Here is an 18,088-nt window from a genome sequence, read left to right on the forward strand (position 1 = left end):
AAAAAAGATTTTATTTATTGATTTATTTGACAGAGAGAGAGCACACAAGCACAAGCGGGGGGATTGGCAGAGACAGAAGCAGAAGCAGGGAGAAGGAGCCCAATGTGGGGCTCCATCCCAGGACCTGGGGATCATGACCTGAGCCAAAGGCAGACACTTAACCAACTGAGCCACCCAGGTGCACCTAAAAAAGGCTTTAAATTATCAACATCCTGTTCATTTACCAAAGTAAATTTTAAAAGGTACTCAGCAAACTGCCACACTGAATTAGAAGTCCCTCTGTTTTCTTCTTGTCAGCTTTTAATCTCCCCTCTTCCCAGGGCACACAAACTTAGTGTAGGGAACCTCTCCCCAGGGGAAAGTGAAGAGGAAATGAGCTTGCAACAAAAAAATCCATCCAGAACGTGATCCTCGGGTTGGCAGTAAGCAGACTGGCAACTCCAGGGTATAATCAGTAATATCGGTTTTCAGGACATAACTGCAGGCTATCTTTCCCCCGGTTTGTACTAGTTTTGTTTTCATTTTTTATTTTTTAAATGAACGTGGTAAGGAATTTCTAGATTCACATACATGCCTATGGAAGAGCAATCCTTTTGTTCACCAACAGCAAACCCTGGCCCACTGGATCCACTATGATCTTGGTGTTTGTGTGAAAAACTCTTCAAAGTGTGGCCCCTGTCCATGCTGATAGCATGTGCCCTGACAACATTTTATGTTAAGGCAAATTGCAGCAAACTTGTGAGGGAACCCAGATAAAAACCAGAAGAGGAGATTTCTATCATACAATCCTGGGAGTCTTGACAGAGCCTCCCAAGGTGAAGGAGATGAGAGAGAAAAGTCAGGTTTTGGTTTTTGTTTGTCTTGCTGGGGGTGTGGGCTTATGCCTCATTACCGGAGGGATAAGCTGTCTAAAGCCCTGAAAATGGAGGAAATTCATGTTTTCGAATGGAAACTTTCCTGAGAAACATTTCAAAGTTCTGTCTAGAGGCAGGATGTGATACCCTAGTAGTGGTGCTGTGTCACCATTGGCCACGGTGCCTTGGTTCCTGCTAAAACCCCAGCTTCTGGGGAATGGTGGGGCCCAGGTCGGGCAAGCAAGCTCATCAGGCCCCAGGTATCTCACGCGTCCCCTCTGCCAACTTGGTGGGGGAAACATTGCCACTGTAGGGCTACTCACTTGGAAAACAGGACAGCGAGGTTGGAAGTCATTCTGCAGGGCTGCAGTGACATGCATCTGGGAAACTGTGCAGTGATAGTGGGGCAGGTCCCTCTCAGTGTAGAGAGCACCCCTTCCATCCTTCTTGAGGGATTTTTAACATCTAGTAGCTGAAGACCACACCCACTTGTCCTTGGAGAGAAAGGATCGAGAAGTCGAGTCCCTGTCACCTCTCTATACTTAGAGAGCTTTCCTGTGAGACATGGGTCTGGGGAGAAAATAGAGTCTGTTTTGTTCCATCAGGTTATCTGGTCAGGCATTTCTGCCTTTGAAAGGCAGGTGGATCCTTCCAGAATCTTAACACTAACCTTCCCCTTCCAATTCTTCCCAACCTAGTCACTCACCTAGAAAATTGTGCTCATCTTTTAGAACCCAGAAAAAAAAAAAAGTGACCATATCTATAAAACCTCCATGGACTTGAAACCAAGTTATCTTTCCTATCTAGTGTCAGAAGAGTTTGTCCAGTTCTGTTATGATGCCAAAGGGAGAAAGAACCACCGTGCGGTGGGACCTCTGTGTGTTTCACTAGGGAGGCTACAGGGGGCTGAACCCAGGCACCCCATGCCTGCTAAATCAACACTCACTAATACTACCCTAGCTGGCCCTGTTATCATTGCTTTCTATGTTTAGTCTTCACAACATCCTATGAGAAAGGTTCCACTGTTGTTCCAGTGTCACAGAGGAGGACATTGACGGCTGGACGTGTTATGTAACTGTCCCAAGTCACAGAGCTGTGGGCATGGTGGGACTCGGCTTGACACCCAGGCGGCCGTCTGACCTCACACTCACTCCGGCTCGTGCTCCTCTGGAGGATTAAACGTGAAGGACTGAGGAGGGAGAGAAGGGCAGGGGCTCGTGCCATCCTGTGTGTGCGGTGCTGCATCCTGTGTGCGCTGCCGTTCAGAATGACTAATTCTGTGCTGAGCTGTCAGGTGGCAGCCTATGGAGGCACAGCCCAGCACTCCGCCTTCTGCCAAAGGCCCTCACTGCTCATCTGATGCAATCGAATTTCCTAGGGTGGCCTTTAAAGTTCGGCTGTTGCTGGAGAGAGAGGGAGAAAGAAGTTTCACATATTGTTTTTTGATCAGCAGGTTTGGAAACTTTGAGTGTTTGGCTCACAGGATGGTGGAAACGCTCCAGCATTTCCTGTGGCCTCGAGTCTGGGTTCTGAGATAGAGAGCTGGGCCCAAGCTTTGCCTCCTCCACTGGGGAATGTCAGCACACATCATGAGTGACAAGCCTTGCCTGCCGGGAGCAGGGGAGCTGGGGGGGCAAGAGGGGAGCAGTCAATGGCATTACGACAACTGAAAAGGAATTTGAAAAGCAAATATACAAAAAAACCAGAATAAAGGAGGAAGTGTGTGCATTAGTTGGTAAAATAATGAACTTTCCAGTTGAGATGCTGATTCCCAAAGTGCAAGAGAGCTCCTAGAGAAGGGCAAAGAACCAGCTGCTCAGCTCCTGTCTCCCTCTTGTTTCTGACAGAATTTCTTCAGGAGGAAAACAGATCTGGAGTAGGCCCTATTCTTACTTCTGAGAGCCTCTATTTCTATTCCTGTCCAATGAGACAAATGAAAAGCTGCTGCTCAAAGAAGTGCCTGAAGGTTTTCTGAGAAAGGAATTCTGGATTTTAAAAATGCATTGTTGGCTTGAGTAATCCTTCACATTTTTTTATTTTTAAATCTCTGACTTTGCTTTTAAGGAAAGAGCCATTCATTCATTTATTCATCCAGTTGTCTGAAAACTATTTACTGAGCTGCTATTTGCCACACTGTCTCATCAGGACTGAAGTGCTGAGATGAATAAGACCTATGACCCCCACTCTTGGGGGACTCATAAACTAATAGCATCAGGTATGGAAAGGTGTTCTGACGGTGCATCGCAAGTGCCTAAGACGACGCACGGGGCAGTTGCTTTTTAGCTTGGGTGTCTGTGGGGTCAGGGAAATCTCTCGGAGGACCTGGCACAGGAGATTGGCTTTGAAGCCTAGGTGGGAATGTTTGAAGCCAACCCAAGGGTGGCAGGGAAGGACATTCCAGGGAGAGGGAGTGTTATGAACAAAGGCAGGAGGCACAAGAATTTGCCATGCCCAGGAAACTGCCAGCAGTTTGAGGAGGAAAGAAAGCCGTTACTTGTCTTGGTGCTTTTCCTCTCCATGCCATAGAGCATGGCACACCTGTAGGTAATCCTCACCTGGCTGGTCTGGGACTTGCCTTCTGTATGCAGTGCTCCCCACAGCCCCTGCAAAAGGACTGTCGATGATCTTGAAGAAAAACCTATTTGCCGTGACTGACAGAGTTGTCGCGTGCGTACTTGGGAGTGGGGCTCAGGGGTGCAGTCGGCAGGGAGGGTGCACTGGTGGTGCTCAGAGGCAGGTGGAAGCCAGGCTGTGATATAGACCCTGTTTATGTGATATAGGCCCTGAATCACCATCCAAAGTTTTTTTTTTTTTTTTTTTTAAAGATTTCACTTATTCATTTGAGAGAGAGAGTGAGCGAGAGAGATAAGGAGCAGGGGGAGGGGCTGAAGAAGAGGGAGAAGCAGACTCCCCGCTGAGCAGGGAGCCCGATGTGGGGCTCAATCCCAGGACTCCGGGACCATGACCTGAGTGGAGGCAGACGCCCAGTTGACTGGGCCACCTAGGCGCCCCACCATCCAAAGTTTTAAAGCAAGAAGGGAGATGTTGAGATTCAAGCTCTCACAAATACAAATATTCCATTTCTTCTGCTGTTTATCTTCTGCTTGTTTGCACAGAAGTTGTAGCTAATTTACTTTTTACTGTCCAATGTGAATTGGAAAGAGTTGCTCAAAAGAATTAGGCTGCTTTCGTGGAGATAATCCCATAGACGCAGGTTATGATAATTCAATATGGGACTAAAGGAAAGAGTTTTCTCTACCACTTTCCACAGTATATCTGGCCAAGACTATTCAGCACTTCTTTTTTTCCTGAGAAACAAAGGAGGTAAATGGTCTCAAAGCTTCATTTCCCAAAGTGTGTCCCATGTGAAATCGGTGCTGCAAGATGTTCTGCGAAAAAAAATTTTTTCTAGAAAGATACATTTGGGGAATATTATGTATTGCATATGAAAATTTCCCAGTACACATATTTTACATTAAAGGCCCAAGAAGCCCTATAGTAAAGGCACCTTTTTAAAAATGTGGTATAGTGATTAAAAGCATGGCTGTGGAATCAGACAGATGGGGCTTGAGTTCTGGCTGGGCTCCATATTTGGATATGATATCTTGGGCAAGTTACTCAGTGTCTGTGCATCTTAGTTTCCTAGTCTGTAAAATGGTTTAGTAATGGTACCGATTTCATATAGTTGTTACAAAAAGTATATGGTACATGAACTAGTTGTTTCCATAATTACCTATTATTTCATTCTGTTTCATAAGAGATTTAACTTTTTCTTTCCTTTCTTTTCCTTTCCTTTTCTTCTTCTTCTTCTTCTTCTTCTTCTTTTTTTTTTTTTTTTTTACATTACATTACTTAATATCCAAAGGAAGTAGTGTTGTGTGGGAAATGCTGGGCTAAGGCTAATTCCTGAAATGCTTGCGTGACTCCTGGATGCAGACCAGGAAAGGAAAAGAAGCTTTAAGGCAGTGAAGGCTCCATCAGAAATGTGGTCGTGCAGGTATCTGGGCTCTAGAACTGGTGGATAAAATATCATTACTATTTGGCTCCAAGGTCAGATTGTGTAACTTCAGTGTGTGTTTTGTGTGCCAGTTGTCTCTCAAGGGACTGGCAAGTTTATAACTTGGAGCAGTAAACAGATATGATAGGGTTGATGTATTAGTTAGGAGCTTTTCAATTACAAGTGATGGAAACCTAACTCAAACTCACTTAGCATAACAGGGAATTTATGGGCTCATATATCTAGGAAGAGTATTAGGAGAGCTCAGAGAATGGAAGAAGACGTGTTAAGGAGCCTGGAACTCAATATATTAGGACTTGTCCTCTTTTCCTCTCTCCTGTCTCTCTTCGCTGCTTGTCTTTGCTTCTCCTTGGCCCGTTCCTTCTTATCACCAATGGCCCTTCCCCACACAGAGGAAAGAAGGCTGCCAAAGAACTCCCGACAGAAAGACAGAATTCTTTCCTTCCACGCCTCATAGAGCGAGCCCCAGAAATTGATTCGCTTGAATCATGTGTCTGTCCCTCGGACCAGTCAGTCGCTGTTGCCAGGGAGATGGGCATTGTCATTGGCCCCACACATGCCCACTCTTGGTTCTGGGACAGAATCTGCCACCTCAAGAGAAGAGATGGGAAAGCTCCCTAGACAGACAAAAACCAAAGCTACACGAGTTCACTAGAGCTGCGAGTGAGGGAAAATGCGCTAGAGTAAAAGGTTACAAAATTGTCCTTAAGTGGTAGCAAAGTTTTCATGTTTTTATATAAATTCCCTTTTCTACTGATTTTAGCAACTTAAAAAAAAACCCCACATTTTTATCTGTTAAGTGATTCTTGTTCTACATCTCATCTGTCCTTTTTTTTTTTCTTGGCAGTTAAGATATTATATTGATGACTATTACTGCCCGCTTTGCAAAGTTGGTCCATATAATATGTTTTTATAAAAGCAAGATGAGAATCAGTCACCTCAGTGCCCTGCTTTTCAACCAGGGATGATTTTGCCCCTCAAGGGACATCTGGCAATGTCTGGAGACATTTTGATTGTCTCCAATTTATAAGCAATCATTTGATTGTGTAACTGGCGTCTAATACTGGTCAGAGGCCAGGGATGCCCGCTAAACCCCTTGCAGTGCCCAGGATGAGCCCCGCAGGATAGAAGTATCTGATCCAGATGTCATTACTGCTGTGGTTAAGAAACCCTGCTTCAGTGGTTTCAGGGGAACAGACCTAATAACCAAATTATTTCTCTACATCTTATGGATTAAAAAAATGAATTTTATTTATTTTTAAAGGGCTTTTGCTTTTGCTTTTTTTTTCTTGATCGTATCAATGTATGAGAGTGTTATTTTGCCCACATTCTCACCAATCAATAAATGTTTATTTCTTACCAGTGTAGTAGACAAAAAGGTATGATTTGCTCTTTTACTTTGCATTTCTCTTATTACTATTAAGGGCGATCTTTTGGGTACTTATTGATCATACATTTCCTCTTGTGTGGATTACTTTGTGTGTGTGTGTTTTAGGTTCTGCAAGGGTCTTTTTTTTTTTAAAATATATTTATAAGTGATCATTATTAAGGATATTTATACCAGGTTGCAACAGCTATTGCAAATATTTTCTTGATTGTTTATTATTTGTTTTTAAATTTTTATGGCGCCTTTTGGAATGGTCAGATTTTAAGCGTCTTTGTGTCAAATCGTCAGCCTCCTCTTTATGCTGTCTTCAGTGTTATATTGGTTTGCTAGGGCTGCCATTACAAAGCACCAGCATGACCTGGATGAGTTCAACAAGAGAAATGTATTGTCTCACAGTTCTCGGGGCTGGCAGTGTGAGATCAGTGTGGTGGCAGGGTTGGTTCCTTCTGAAGCCTCTCTCCTTGGCTTGTAGATGGTCGTCTTCTTACTGTGTCCTCAGATGGTTGTCCTTCTATACCTGTGTCCAAATTTCCTCCTCTTACAAGGACAGATAGGAATACGGCCCATGCTATTAACCTCATTTTAACTTAATTACCTCTTTAAAGGCCTTATTCCAAATACAGACGTATTCTTAGGTACTGGGGATTAGGACCTCAACATTTTCAAGGGAACACAGAAGCCCACAATTATGTGAGAGGGGCCTCCATCACCTTGGGAATATGTAAATATTTGGGGGAAGTTATTCAAACTTGCTAACCCCCCTGTTCCCATTATCATTATAACTTATTATTTGTCACCAGTAGATAATGCTGGCCAGTGGGGCAGAGGACAGTTTTCCTGGGGAGGAAGGAAGGGACAGAGGAGTTGAGGCAAATAATTTATCCAGCTGTTTGGTGTTTCTTTCCCATTGATCTACCTTTTGGCTTCTACTGGCCCATCTGTCAGGCTCTTTCAGTGCAATCGTGGGGGCACACAGTTCACCAGGGCAAGTGTGTTAGTTTTTCCATTACACAGCTCCTATAGGAATGTCCTCTTAGGCTGATTTTTTTTTTCTCTCTCTCTCAATGGAGTTTGCTGGTTTAACAGAAAGACTAGAAATAGGATAAAAGGGTTTAAAGCCATTACAGGGACCCAAAGTGAAAACTGTATGGGAAATTAAGGGGAAAAAAAAAAAGATCAGGTATTTGGGAACTTTAGGCATCCCAAGACCTAATCAGATAGACTAGAAAACATGTAGAGATGTAACAGATCTTTAAGAGACTACAGTGAGGTGAGCTTCAAACTCAGAGACGTGTAGAACTTTGGGCAAAGAACAATGTGTAGAGACAGACAGATTTTTAGATGGAATCAAGACCGGTTTCTCTCCGTTGTCTAGGAAACGTGGCCCAAAGCTAAAAAGAGACATTCAGCAGAATGATAAAGAACATTTCTACTTGCTTAAGGGTCATGGAGTCCCATCTAACTGACACGTAGACTTCAGTAACTAACTCCCAGATAAAAAGCGACTCCTCCATCTCTCACGAAATTCACTCAACTATAAACAAGCCATTTGACATGCATATTAAGGTTGTGGAATCTTCCTGTTAAAATGGGAATAAAGTCAGTCAGTCAGCAGGCAAGCAGGGACATTGTAGAAGTCTCCACCCATTTCCTAGTTGCCTCCAGGGACTTGAGAGTTACCTTACAAGACAGAATGGTTGGAGTGTCTAGCCAGCTGCAGAGACTTCCCTTTAGAGGCTCTTAAATTTTAGTTTGCATAAGAATTATTATATCAGGCTGTTTACACAAATTTACGAGCCTCATATTTACTGGGCAATTTTGACAACATTAGGCTCAGTTTTACTGCTGGTGGCTCTGATGAGCTAGAATTAACTGTTCCTCATGCAAATATAAATTCAAGAGGATAAAGTGTGGACTTCTGAGGATAACGATGTGGACTGGATTATTCATTCTGCAATTGTGCAGCTGACCCTACCCCACGGGAGCCCCATCTGTGCTGTTTGTTAGTGTGGGCAACGCTGATGAGGTCTAATTGGACTTGTCAAGTAAATTCCCAGGGGGACTCCCCCTAGCCTGTTGGCTTTCTCAATGGCTCCTTTGTACACCGCTGCTATCTTATTCTCCACAGAGACTCAGGGAGAGCCACATCATTGTATTCTCACCTGTTGAACAGGTTTGGTCTCAACAGTCTTTGGGAAATAAATACCAGTTAAAGGGGAAGAAAAGCACCCTTGGTTGTTGATTCCTGGGTGGTTAGATGACCCCTTTCAGTGTAATTCTAGACTGTTTTGTGTAGAGGAGGGAAGAAGGGGCTCAAAATGCATTTTAATTTTCATTATGTATCCTCTTGACCCTCAAAATTGTGTGTTCTTTGTTTGAATAGTGTTACCTGATATTTATACAATCTATTTTCACATTAGAACCTGTTTTCTTAATTCTTATTCTAGGGTGTATAACTGATCTGGAGCCTGAATTGAAGTGATGTGGTATAGACATAATACATTGTCTGTAGAGTTCTCAAGTGAATAAAAGAGCATACATACTATGAAGAAGACGACCCCAGTACAGATCGTCTACTTGTATTTGCATACATGAGATTTCATGATTATTTAACAAAGTCCCTGTTGTAGAATATTCAATTGTTTTTAAGTTTTGGGAATCATAACCCAAACAGCAATTGTCATTGTTATAGTTAAGTGAATAATTATTTCTTGAGGAAATATTCTAGAAAAGTAAAGTAACTTAGAGAATATGAAATTGTAAGGCTTTTGATACAGTTTGCCAAAGTACCTCTGGAAAGTTGTACCAATTTATTCTCTGAATAGATGAGTATGGACACGAGCTTTCTTCTTTAGGAGTCATAAACCAAGAATGTCAAGAGTCAAGAGTATGGTGAATGAACCTCCCAAGTTATGATCCAACTGCTATTGGAACTATTTTTGCCCTTATTTGTTTTCAGCTGCTTGCCTATTTCAGGAATATGACAGGCCTGCACCTGCCTCAGGGCCTTTGCACTGGCTGTTTCCTTGGCCTGCAACATAATTTCTCCAGATGTTCTCCTGGCTCACATCCTCATGTCTCCCAAGCCTCTGCTCAAATGCTGCCTTCTCAGTGGAGCTTTCCCAGATTTCCCTATTTACCATTGTACTTCTGCCCCTCTCACACAGATACGTTCACACACTTCAGATGCTCCTTCCCTGCTGCATTTTGCTCCATATCCCATGAGCTGTCTAACATCTAGATTTGCTGCTGTACCCCCAGCACTGAGAACAGGCCTGGCACAGAACAGGTGGGGCTCAGTAATTGTTTGTTGAAGGAGTGACTGAACCACTGCTTTGTAGGTTTGCTTTTGCCGGTTAGCACTGATTAGCCTCACAGCAGGCATCCCTCATCATCCTCTGCCAAAGAAGCAGCAGTTTTGTTTGTGTTCATTTCTGGTACTTGTCAGCTCGGTGAAGTTAGTTATTTCTATAACTGCCGGTGTTGTCCAGGCAGCCATTAGTAAGTCTGCCATCTCCTTCATCTCAGTGATGTCCAGCTGCCACTGAGAGGCGGGTCATAACTGACAAGGCCTACTCTGGTCTGATAAAGAGCTAAAGGCACATGTTTGATCAGAATCTTCATACACAGATCAATTTCTGAGAAGAAAGGACCAAGAACCCAATAGAAAAGGGACAAAAGATTTGGACAGTTCAAAAAAATGTAGACATGGGACTTTGCCTCCTTACATTCAACCTCACATTAAATACACATTAAAAGTACATGTGATATTTTTTTCAATGCATCAGGTGTGTAAATGTTCAGTCTGTCGGTGAGGCTGTGTGTAAATAGGCAGCCTCTTCCATTGCTGGAGGGGGTGTAGATCGGTGCAATGCCTATGGAGGGATGTCTGGAAATGGCTATCAAAATTTAAAACTGCATATGCTCTGGATGCCTGTGTGGCTGAGTCAGTTAAGCAGCAGACTCTTGGTTTCAGCTCAGGTCGTGATCTCATGGGTCGTAAGATCAAGCCCAGAGTCGGGCTCTGAGCTCAGTGCAGTCTGCTTAAGATTCTCTGTCTCCCTTTGCCCCTCCCCTTAAATATATCAATCAATCATTCTTTAAAAACATAAAATAAAATAGAACTGCATATGCTCTTTGACCCACCAGTTTCACTTCTGTGCATCTATCTTAAGGATGTATCTGGACATGTGCAAAATGATGCATGCATGGGGCTCTTCACCACAGCCTCATTTATAATAGCCAGAAGTAGGAAATCACCTGAGGGCCCAGGTGATAGAGAACTAGCTCATCATATGGGATACTTCCATATAGAGAACTACTATGCAGCTGTAAAAGGAGCCAGGATCCTTTATTTTACTAATATACAATTATGCAAAATAAAAAAAAAAGGTATGGAATGCCGCCTCTTTTTTATAAAGAAAGGGGGAAATGTAATATATTTTTGCATTTTCCTTACATACATGAAGCCATGCTGGAGGGACATACAAGAATTGGAGAGCTGGAGAAATAGGGGTAAAAGTGGATATTGGGTGGATGTTAACTTTAAGAGGAGGGAGATTCTACACTGTATTTTCACACACACACACGTAAGTTTTGAATCACATGAAATGTCTCACCCGTTCAAAAATATTAAGTTAAAGATCATCCTAGAGACACAGGCTAATCAGGGAGAGGCGGCGGAGGATTATCTTCCTTTGTGAACGCAACACTATTAATTCCAGTGAGAATTCAAGGTCTGTTCTGAATGCTGCACCATCCGCCTCGGTCAATTTGCTTCCTCCCCTGAAGGCGCCGTGTGTGAACTGGCCTTGGGGAGGGAGCGTGTGTGTGCATGTGTGCGAACCTCGGGGCATTTCTCCTTCCTCATGATATCCTGGTTGCTATAGTGCGGAGCTCTATTTGTGACACACAGAAAACACTTTAAAGAAATGCTGCTTCCTGACCATGACTTCCTGGGCAATCTGTTCTTCCGGAGACTGTTGAGCGCGAGAAGTTTACGTGTGTTTCTGGACAGAGTGAGCCCAGCTCATTCAGAGCCTGGGCACCGTGCGGAGCCCACCCCGCTGGTAAGGGACACGCTGTCCCTTGCAGGGGCCGCTTCTCCTGGCGGCTTTGACTCTAGGGCGTCGGCACCTTCCCCTCATCTGTCTTCTCTCCTCAGCAGTGGCTGGTGGTGCCGTTGGTGCCCTGTGTGTTCTGCACCCAGAGCCGTTTCTCATACCTAAAACCACCAGTGAAAACAGGAAGTGATGAAGCAGAATTCGCCCTGCATCGGCACCGAGCAACTTTTCTTTCTTTTTGTCATTCCTCAGTAGGTGTAGACACGTGCGGCCGTCTGCACCGTAGGATTCCAGTTACACCAGCTTTGGACTCTCTGGGCTTACCATGCCGCCGCCCGCGGACATCGTCAAGGTGGCCATAGAATGGCCGGGCGCCTACCCCAAACTCATGGAAATCGATCAGGTCAGTAAGGCCGGCAGCAACGTGGGGTTATTTGCAGTCTTCTGTTTTGGCGTTTTCACAGACTTTGGATGGATCTTCCCCCCCCCCCCCGCCCTTCTCTCCCTGGCTGTGTTGAAAAATCTGTGCAATAATAGTTGCAGTGTAGTTTGATTTCTGTGCCACATACAGTGGCGATGGATGGGGTTTTTATATTCGTTCAACGTCGGCTCAGATTGTGTCAATACAGGGTTTGTGTCTGAGGCTGGGAGAGAGGCGGGAGGGCCTAGTGGACGGGGCTCTGGGAAGTGGACACGGTGGAGGCTGTCCCAGCCCTGCCTGGCAGGGGCTCATGAATATGTGCAGATTGTCTTATTATAGGCAACACAGAACTTAATTTTTTGACTCACTTTCCCCTTCAATCTTTTCAGAACCCAACAAGTGCATTATATTAACAGCTTAACAATGAGATTATTATTTCTATAGAAGGACTCAGTCTTGCATCCCAGCCAATTATAATTTTGTTATTAGTGTAAAATGCACTGTGTGTTCAGTGTATTGTCTGGCATGTAATAACTACTCCATAAATATTTACTGAATGAAAAAATATCCAGAAGATGTTTTAAATGGCCTTAAAGGGCGTCCTTTAGCTTGGATCTTGACAATCTTTTGATGTGGCTTTGATTGGATTTGATTACAGGTTATCTCAGGAAGGTTACTTATGTCATTCCAGAGCAAGTGATTTAAGGGGGGAAAAAGGTTGAGACTTAACGTACACTTTGGGTTTCATAAAGCAAATAACGTAGGATTCTAGATGGCTTTCAACATTTTCAAAATTAGGGTACCATGGCAACTCCACTTTTTATTTATGCTCTCAATACTCTTTTATGATTATGATCTATACTTTTTTGCCCCCAGTCAGATTTTATTATCTGGCTGAAGACTACTGCAAGAGTTGTATGGCATTATGTAGATCCAAAGACTCATTAAAATAAATTATAAAGGTCGAATCAGAATTAGTTGGGCTTGAGTGTGAACGTAAGAAAGTGTAAAATTTTAGGATTGTCATCAAAAAAGGTATCATCAGTCCCTCTCATCATTGTCATTTTATTTTATTTTTTTAAAGATTTTATTTATTTATTCGACAGAGATAGAGACAGCCAGCGAGAGAGGGAACACAAACAGGGGGAGTGGGAGAGAAAGAAGCAGGCTCATAGTGGAAGAGCCTGATGTGGGGCTCGATCCCATAACGCCGGGATCACGCCCTGAGCCGAAGGCAGACGCTTAACCGCTGTGCCACCCAGGTGCCCCCATCATTGTCATTTTAACTGCTCTCTGAGGTAGTTTTTGTGAGGCTCTAGAAGCAACCCGTGCAGATATAGAAGCCCGTATCGGTAGTTTTATCTGCGTTTGTGTCAGGTAACAGATGTTTGTCCTTTCTCATGTGCTGTTCGAGAGAGGATATGAGTTGAATTTTAAAATATGTCTGGGACTACTTGGTGCAGACTCAGTATACTTAGGATTAGGTTTGGCTACAACTGAGAGAACCAATGGCTTCAAAGAGAAGTTGGCTTCTCATACCCACATGGGCAGTCCTGGGCTGGCATGATGTTCCAGGTCATGGACTCAGGCCCCTTCTGTGTTGTTGCTTTGCCTTCTCCATCTGTGTGGCTGAGGACAGTTGCTTGGGCTTCACCTGGGAGCTCCCTGGAAATGCAGAGTCTCAGACCCCACCCCAGACCTGACCCAGAATCTGCGTGTTAGCTAGATCCCCAGGGAACTCCTGTGTGTAGTTAAGTTTGAGAAGTGCTGAGCTGGATACCTGGTGCCCAAGTCTGAGTCTTATCAGAATCACCTGGGGCACTTGTTTAAATGTTCTTGGGGACCCTCTGCCAAGAGATGCTAAATCAGTGGTTTAGTAAATTTCTTCCTTTTCGTTCTTCCTTTTCATCTGGGAACTTCTTCTGTAAGACAGCAGCTCCTGATAGACATTCCTAGGGGTTTGTGGAGTCTGTGTCCTGTTCTTGCCTTCTTGTTTTTTGCTGTGTGTGTATCTTGATACTTTTTAAAAATTATCTTTTATATTTTAGAACAATTTTAGATGTACAGAAAAATTGCAAGGATTATATTGAGAGTTTCCATAGACCCTTCACTCAGTTTTCCCTAATGTTAAGATCTTAATGTAACTGGTACATTTCCCCAAACTAAGCAATTAATAATGGCACGTGACCGGTAACTAAATTTCAAACTTTGTTTGGATGTCAGCAGTTTTTCCGCTAATGTCCTTTTTTCTGTTCCAGGATCTAATCCAGGAATGCCCGCCGCACTGTAATATAGTCGTCATGGTTCCTTGGTCTCCTCCAGCCTTTGGTAGTTTCCCAGTCTTTCCTTGTTATTTCATGGCCTGCTAGTTTTGAGGAGTAACTTTATTTCAGTACAATTTCAAACAGAGAAATGGCAAAGAACTTCTGGCTACCTTTTATCCAGATTTTTAAATTATTAGTGTTTTGCTTCATATGCTTTGTCGTTTTCTCTGTTTTCTTTCTTTTTAATACATATCTTTTTTTCTGAACCATCTGAGGGTGATTTAAAGGCATCACCTTTCTTTACCCCTAAAAACTCAGTGTGTCTTTCCTAAGAACAAAATCATTCTCTTACATAACCATTATCTCCTTATAAAAGCCAGGAAATTGAACATTAGTTCAAAACTATCATCTAACTCCAAGTCCACAGTCCGTATTCAAGATTCATCACTTGTCCCAATAAAGTCCTTTATAGGTGTTTCCCCAGTCCGATATCTCTCTGAGATCATTTATCATTACATTTATCGTCCTGTCCCTCTGGTCTTCATTGATCTGGAATGTTTCCTTAGGCTTTCTTTATCTTTTGTGAGCTTGATAATATTGTAGAGTACAGGACAGTTTTGTGGAATGTCCTTCGGTTTGGGTTTCTCTGTTGTTTTTCCCCCAGGTTTTGCATTTTGGGGGGAAATGCTGGAGAGATGATGTGTGTCCTTCTTGGGGCCTTGTATCAGGAGGTACGTGATGGTTCCTTGTGTCATTCTTGGTGATGATTCTGGTTTTACAAATGCAGATATTCAGGTTCATGGAAGTTAAGTGATTTGCCAGTCCATGGAGACCAGGACATAAACCCAGGCCTCCCTTACTCTCAAGACTGAACTCTTAAACAGTGGGTTAAATTGTGGGCCTCCTGGCATTGCCTCACACAAAGAGTTAGAATCCCAGCCCTTGATGGCCGTGCAGCTGCTGAAGTTGGAGGGACAGCCTAGCAGCAGTGTTGGTGTCAGGTGGTGTTTCTTGATCACGTCAGACGTTGGCACAAGAATTAGAAACGTACTTGCACATGCAGTAAGGACTTAAGCGATGACTGTCACTTGGGTTTTCTTCTAACCTTCTCCCATGTTCCGTGAGCGTCATATACCCTGCCTCTCTCCCGTGGCACATCACCTTTGTTCAGAAAGCTCTTTGTCCCCTTTTAGCCTGGGTGGCTGCCGTTTCACTAAAAGGTTATTTCTGGAGGTTGGGCTAGGCATCGCTGTCTTGTGTTCTCCTAAAACTTAGAGTGTCCTTCCACTTGTCACCTTGTGTTATCACCGAGGGTTAACTTAAACCAGTGGTCTGACTCTATCTGGAGTGTGCCCAAGAATCACCCAGGGAGCTTGTGAAAAAGGCACAGTCGCAGCCCAGCCGCAGAGATGTTGATGCCGTTGGCCAGGGGTGGGGGCTTTTCACCTGCTTTGTGATGAGCACGCAGTGAGTTTGATGTGGGGACTCCCACACCTCCTGATCCAGGGGCTCGTGAGAAATAGTCAGGAGTCTGTCAGTGGCCTTATCTTTGAGTGCTGTTTCTCTAGTGCCCGGAGACCTGTCCGTCCTTAATACATGGATATTTAATTAATGGATAACTGGGAGAGGGAGCTTCCTGGTGAGTGGGGATCATTTCTGCTCAGCCTTGCTCTAACCATGCCTGTTTGGTTCAATGGGATGTCTGCACGGACTAGACTGGTTTGTCTTTTTTCTAAATTGTGAGGAGACATTTCTGTGTTTCCACTCAGCAGGAAAAGCCCTGAAGGGCTTTCTACAAGTGGCGCTTGTGCTGCCGAATGAGGTGTCGGAGGAGGTGTAAGCTCTCCCGCTGGCGGCTTCTGCTTTGGCCTTCGCTGTCTGTTGCTGAGTTTTCACCCTCAGGAGCCACTTGAGGCTGCAGTGGGCGGTTGGGGGGGCACACTGAGCCTGAAAGGCTCCCACCCACTCTTCGGGTTATCTCACTGTTTTCTGCACGGCGTATTGCTCATTCAAGAGCGTGGAACCCTCACCACTCTGACAAGAGGCATCTGCTGAGAGCTAGTGTGGCCTAACGGATGCCCTCCAGGCTCCAGGACACTGAAACCTGGATGGGAGCCCCGGAGCCCCCATTTCTGTAAGAGCCTCACTTACCCCCTTTGAGCCTCATTTTCTTCGTTTTGTTAAAGCTGACATCGTAATTTTCCACTTTCATGATTGTTGTGAAGATTAAAGGAAACGTGTGAAAAGAATTGGACATGGCCCGGCTCAGAGTAACAGCTCCGTAAAGGCAGTCCTCATTGCTGCTAGCTTAAGCACGTTCTCATTCAATTAGAAAATGAGACGCGAGGCGCCTGGGTGGCTCAGTTGATTAAGCGTCTGACTTCGGCTTAGGTCGTGGTCTTGGGGTCCTGGGATCGAGCCTCCTGTCTGCTTCCCTGCTCGGTGGGTAGCTGGCTTCTCCCTCTCCCGTTGCTCCTCCCCCTGCTTGTGCTTTCTCTCATACTCTCTAATGAATGAATACAATCTTAAAAAGAAAGAAAGAAAGAAAATGAAATGCCCTGGTTTTCCTTTTTACCCGCCCTTCATCATGAACAGTTCCCTCACTTTCTCCTTCTTTCTCTGCCTAATGTTTTTAATGTTTAGGAAGGAGAGACAACACAAGAGTAAGTAAGAAGCATCGTCAAGCAGTAAGGGAGAAAGCTAACTGGACACACAGCCAGTTTGTATTGTGGAATATTCACTGGATCCCTAGCACTCCTCTGCGATATCGTCTTCCATTCCTTGGCCACTCACCAGCATTCTGGGCAGCAGCTGTTCTGTTCCTGCACGTGCTCCTCAGGCCTCCAGTTGCTCCTGCCTCTGCCCTGCCCCCGCATGCCTTTCTTTCCGAGGAGTACACGGAGGCCAGAAAGCCTCCACTCCTGCCTGTGCCTCACAGCTCCTCTGCTGATGTGCTCGTACGCCTCCACGGAGCCTGTGACGCCTTTGTCTCCTGACGTCCTCTTTCCCCCCCACTGCCAGCAGAGGCGGGAAGAGGTGGTCCTGCTTTTTTCCCAGGGCGTTCAGTCTGCCCCAACCCCCGTCTCTTTGGCTGTTCACCAGTAAGTTTTTCTCTTCTTACCTTGGAAGACCCTTCTCTCAACCTAGTAATTCTCTTGCTAGTGTGTGATTTATTTTTGCTTTTCCATTCCAAGTTGATTTAAATGTTGTCAGTATATGCCGCCCCTGTGTGGCATCAGTAGCTACTTAATCTCAGGATGAGTAGTAACAACTTTCTCCTCCCCGGAGCTGCCTCTGATGGCCACAGTCTCTTCTGCTTTGATAAATCAAGTGGTCTTCACTCCTCACTCTGTTGGTCACACTTGGCAAAGCTGCTCATTCTTATCTTCTAGAAACACCCCCCTCCCTTCATTAAGCTGCGGTTCTGAGATTCTCCCACTTGTCTGATTAGGTGTCGTGCGTTTCCTTCATGATTCCACGTCTCTCCTTTTTTCTAAATCTGTCCCAACCTCAATGCTTAGCCCTCTGGTCTGTGTTTACTATGGATCCTCTTGGTCTGGATTCCATGTTTTCTCTGGGCTTTAGGTATAATTTCTATCGAAGGTAATACCAGCTCTGTCACCAGCCTGCCTGACTCGCGGGCCACCGTTCTTCTCTGTTTGATGGATATGCTATTCTCTCTATAAACCTTCACGTGCCAACAGAACACAAGCAGGTGGTTGGTGAGACTGCCCAGACGTAAACCTGCAGAAAGGCGGTCTCGTAGGTGTTAACCAACTTTTAGAACTTACATCATGTAGAAGACGGATGGATTAGATGTGTTGCTTATAGCCCCAAACAGATCTACTCCATCCTGCCCATATAAGGAGATAGAGCCCACTTCTACTCAGGAAAAGCTAGCACAGGCCATCTGGGTGGGGAAGGGGTCTGGATCATCTCTATTATCTGTGCACCAGAAAGATACTCAGGAAGACTGTTAGGTCTCAGGTTCAGGCCCAGAAAGGATGATGGGGAGAGATACATGGTTTTCAACCTTAGCTGGATCCTTCTCAAGGATCCTTCTCAGATGCTTCAGGGGTGA

The 18,088-nt window shown here is 44.6% G+C and overlaps 1 protein-coding gene across 7 annotated transcripts in view; it reads left to right on the forward strand.

Moving 5' to 3' along the window:
• Positions 1 to 18,088, forward strand: part of ELMO1 (engulfment and cell motility 1) — a 527,822-nt gene that overhangs the window by 86,055 nt on the left and 423,679 nt on the right. For 5 of the 7 annotated variants that reach the window (XM_040644094.1, XM_040644098.1, XM_040644097.1 and 2 more), the window contains one exon: positions 11,575 to 11,725. In XM_040644094.1, the coding sequence (XP_040500028.1) occupies positions 11,648 to 11,725 (78 nt within the window). In that variant the 5' untranslated portion in view covers positions 11,575 to 11,647. Of the gene's footprint in view, positions 1 to 11,198; positions 11,329 to 11,574; positions 11,726 to 18,088 lie in introns of those variants that run through there. The other 2 variants (XM_040644095.1, XM_040644093.1) reach the window with 2 other exon arrangements.

This window comes from Ursus maritimus, unplaced genomic scaffold (assembly GCF_017311325.1).
Source record: "Ursus maritimus isolate PB19 unplaced genomic scaffold, ASM1731132v1 scaffold_3, whole genome shotgun sequence".
NCBI classification, from domain to species: Eukaryota; Metazoa; Chordata; class Mammalia; order Carnivora; family Ursidae; genus Ursus; species Ursus maritimus.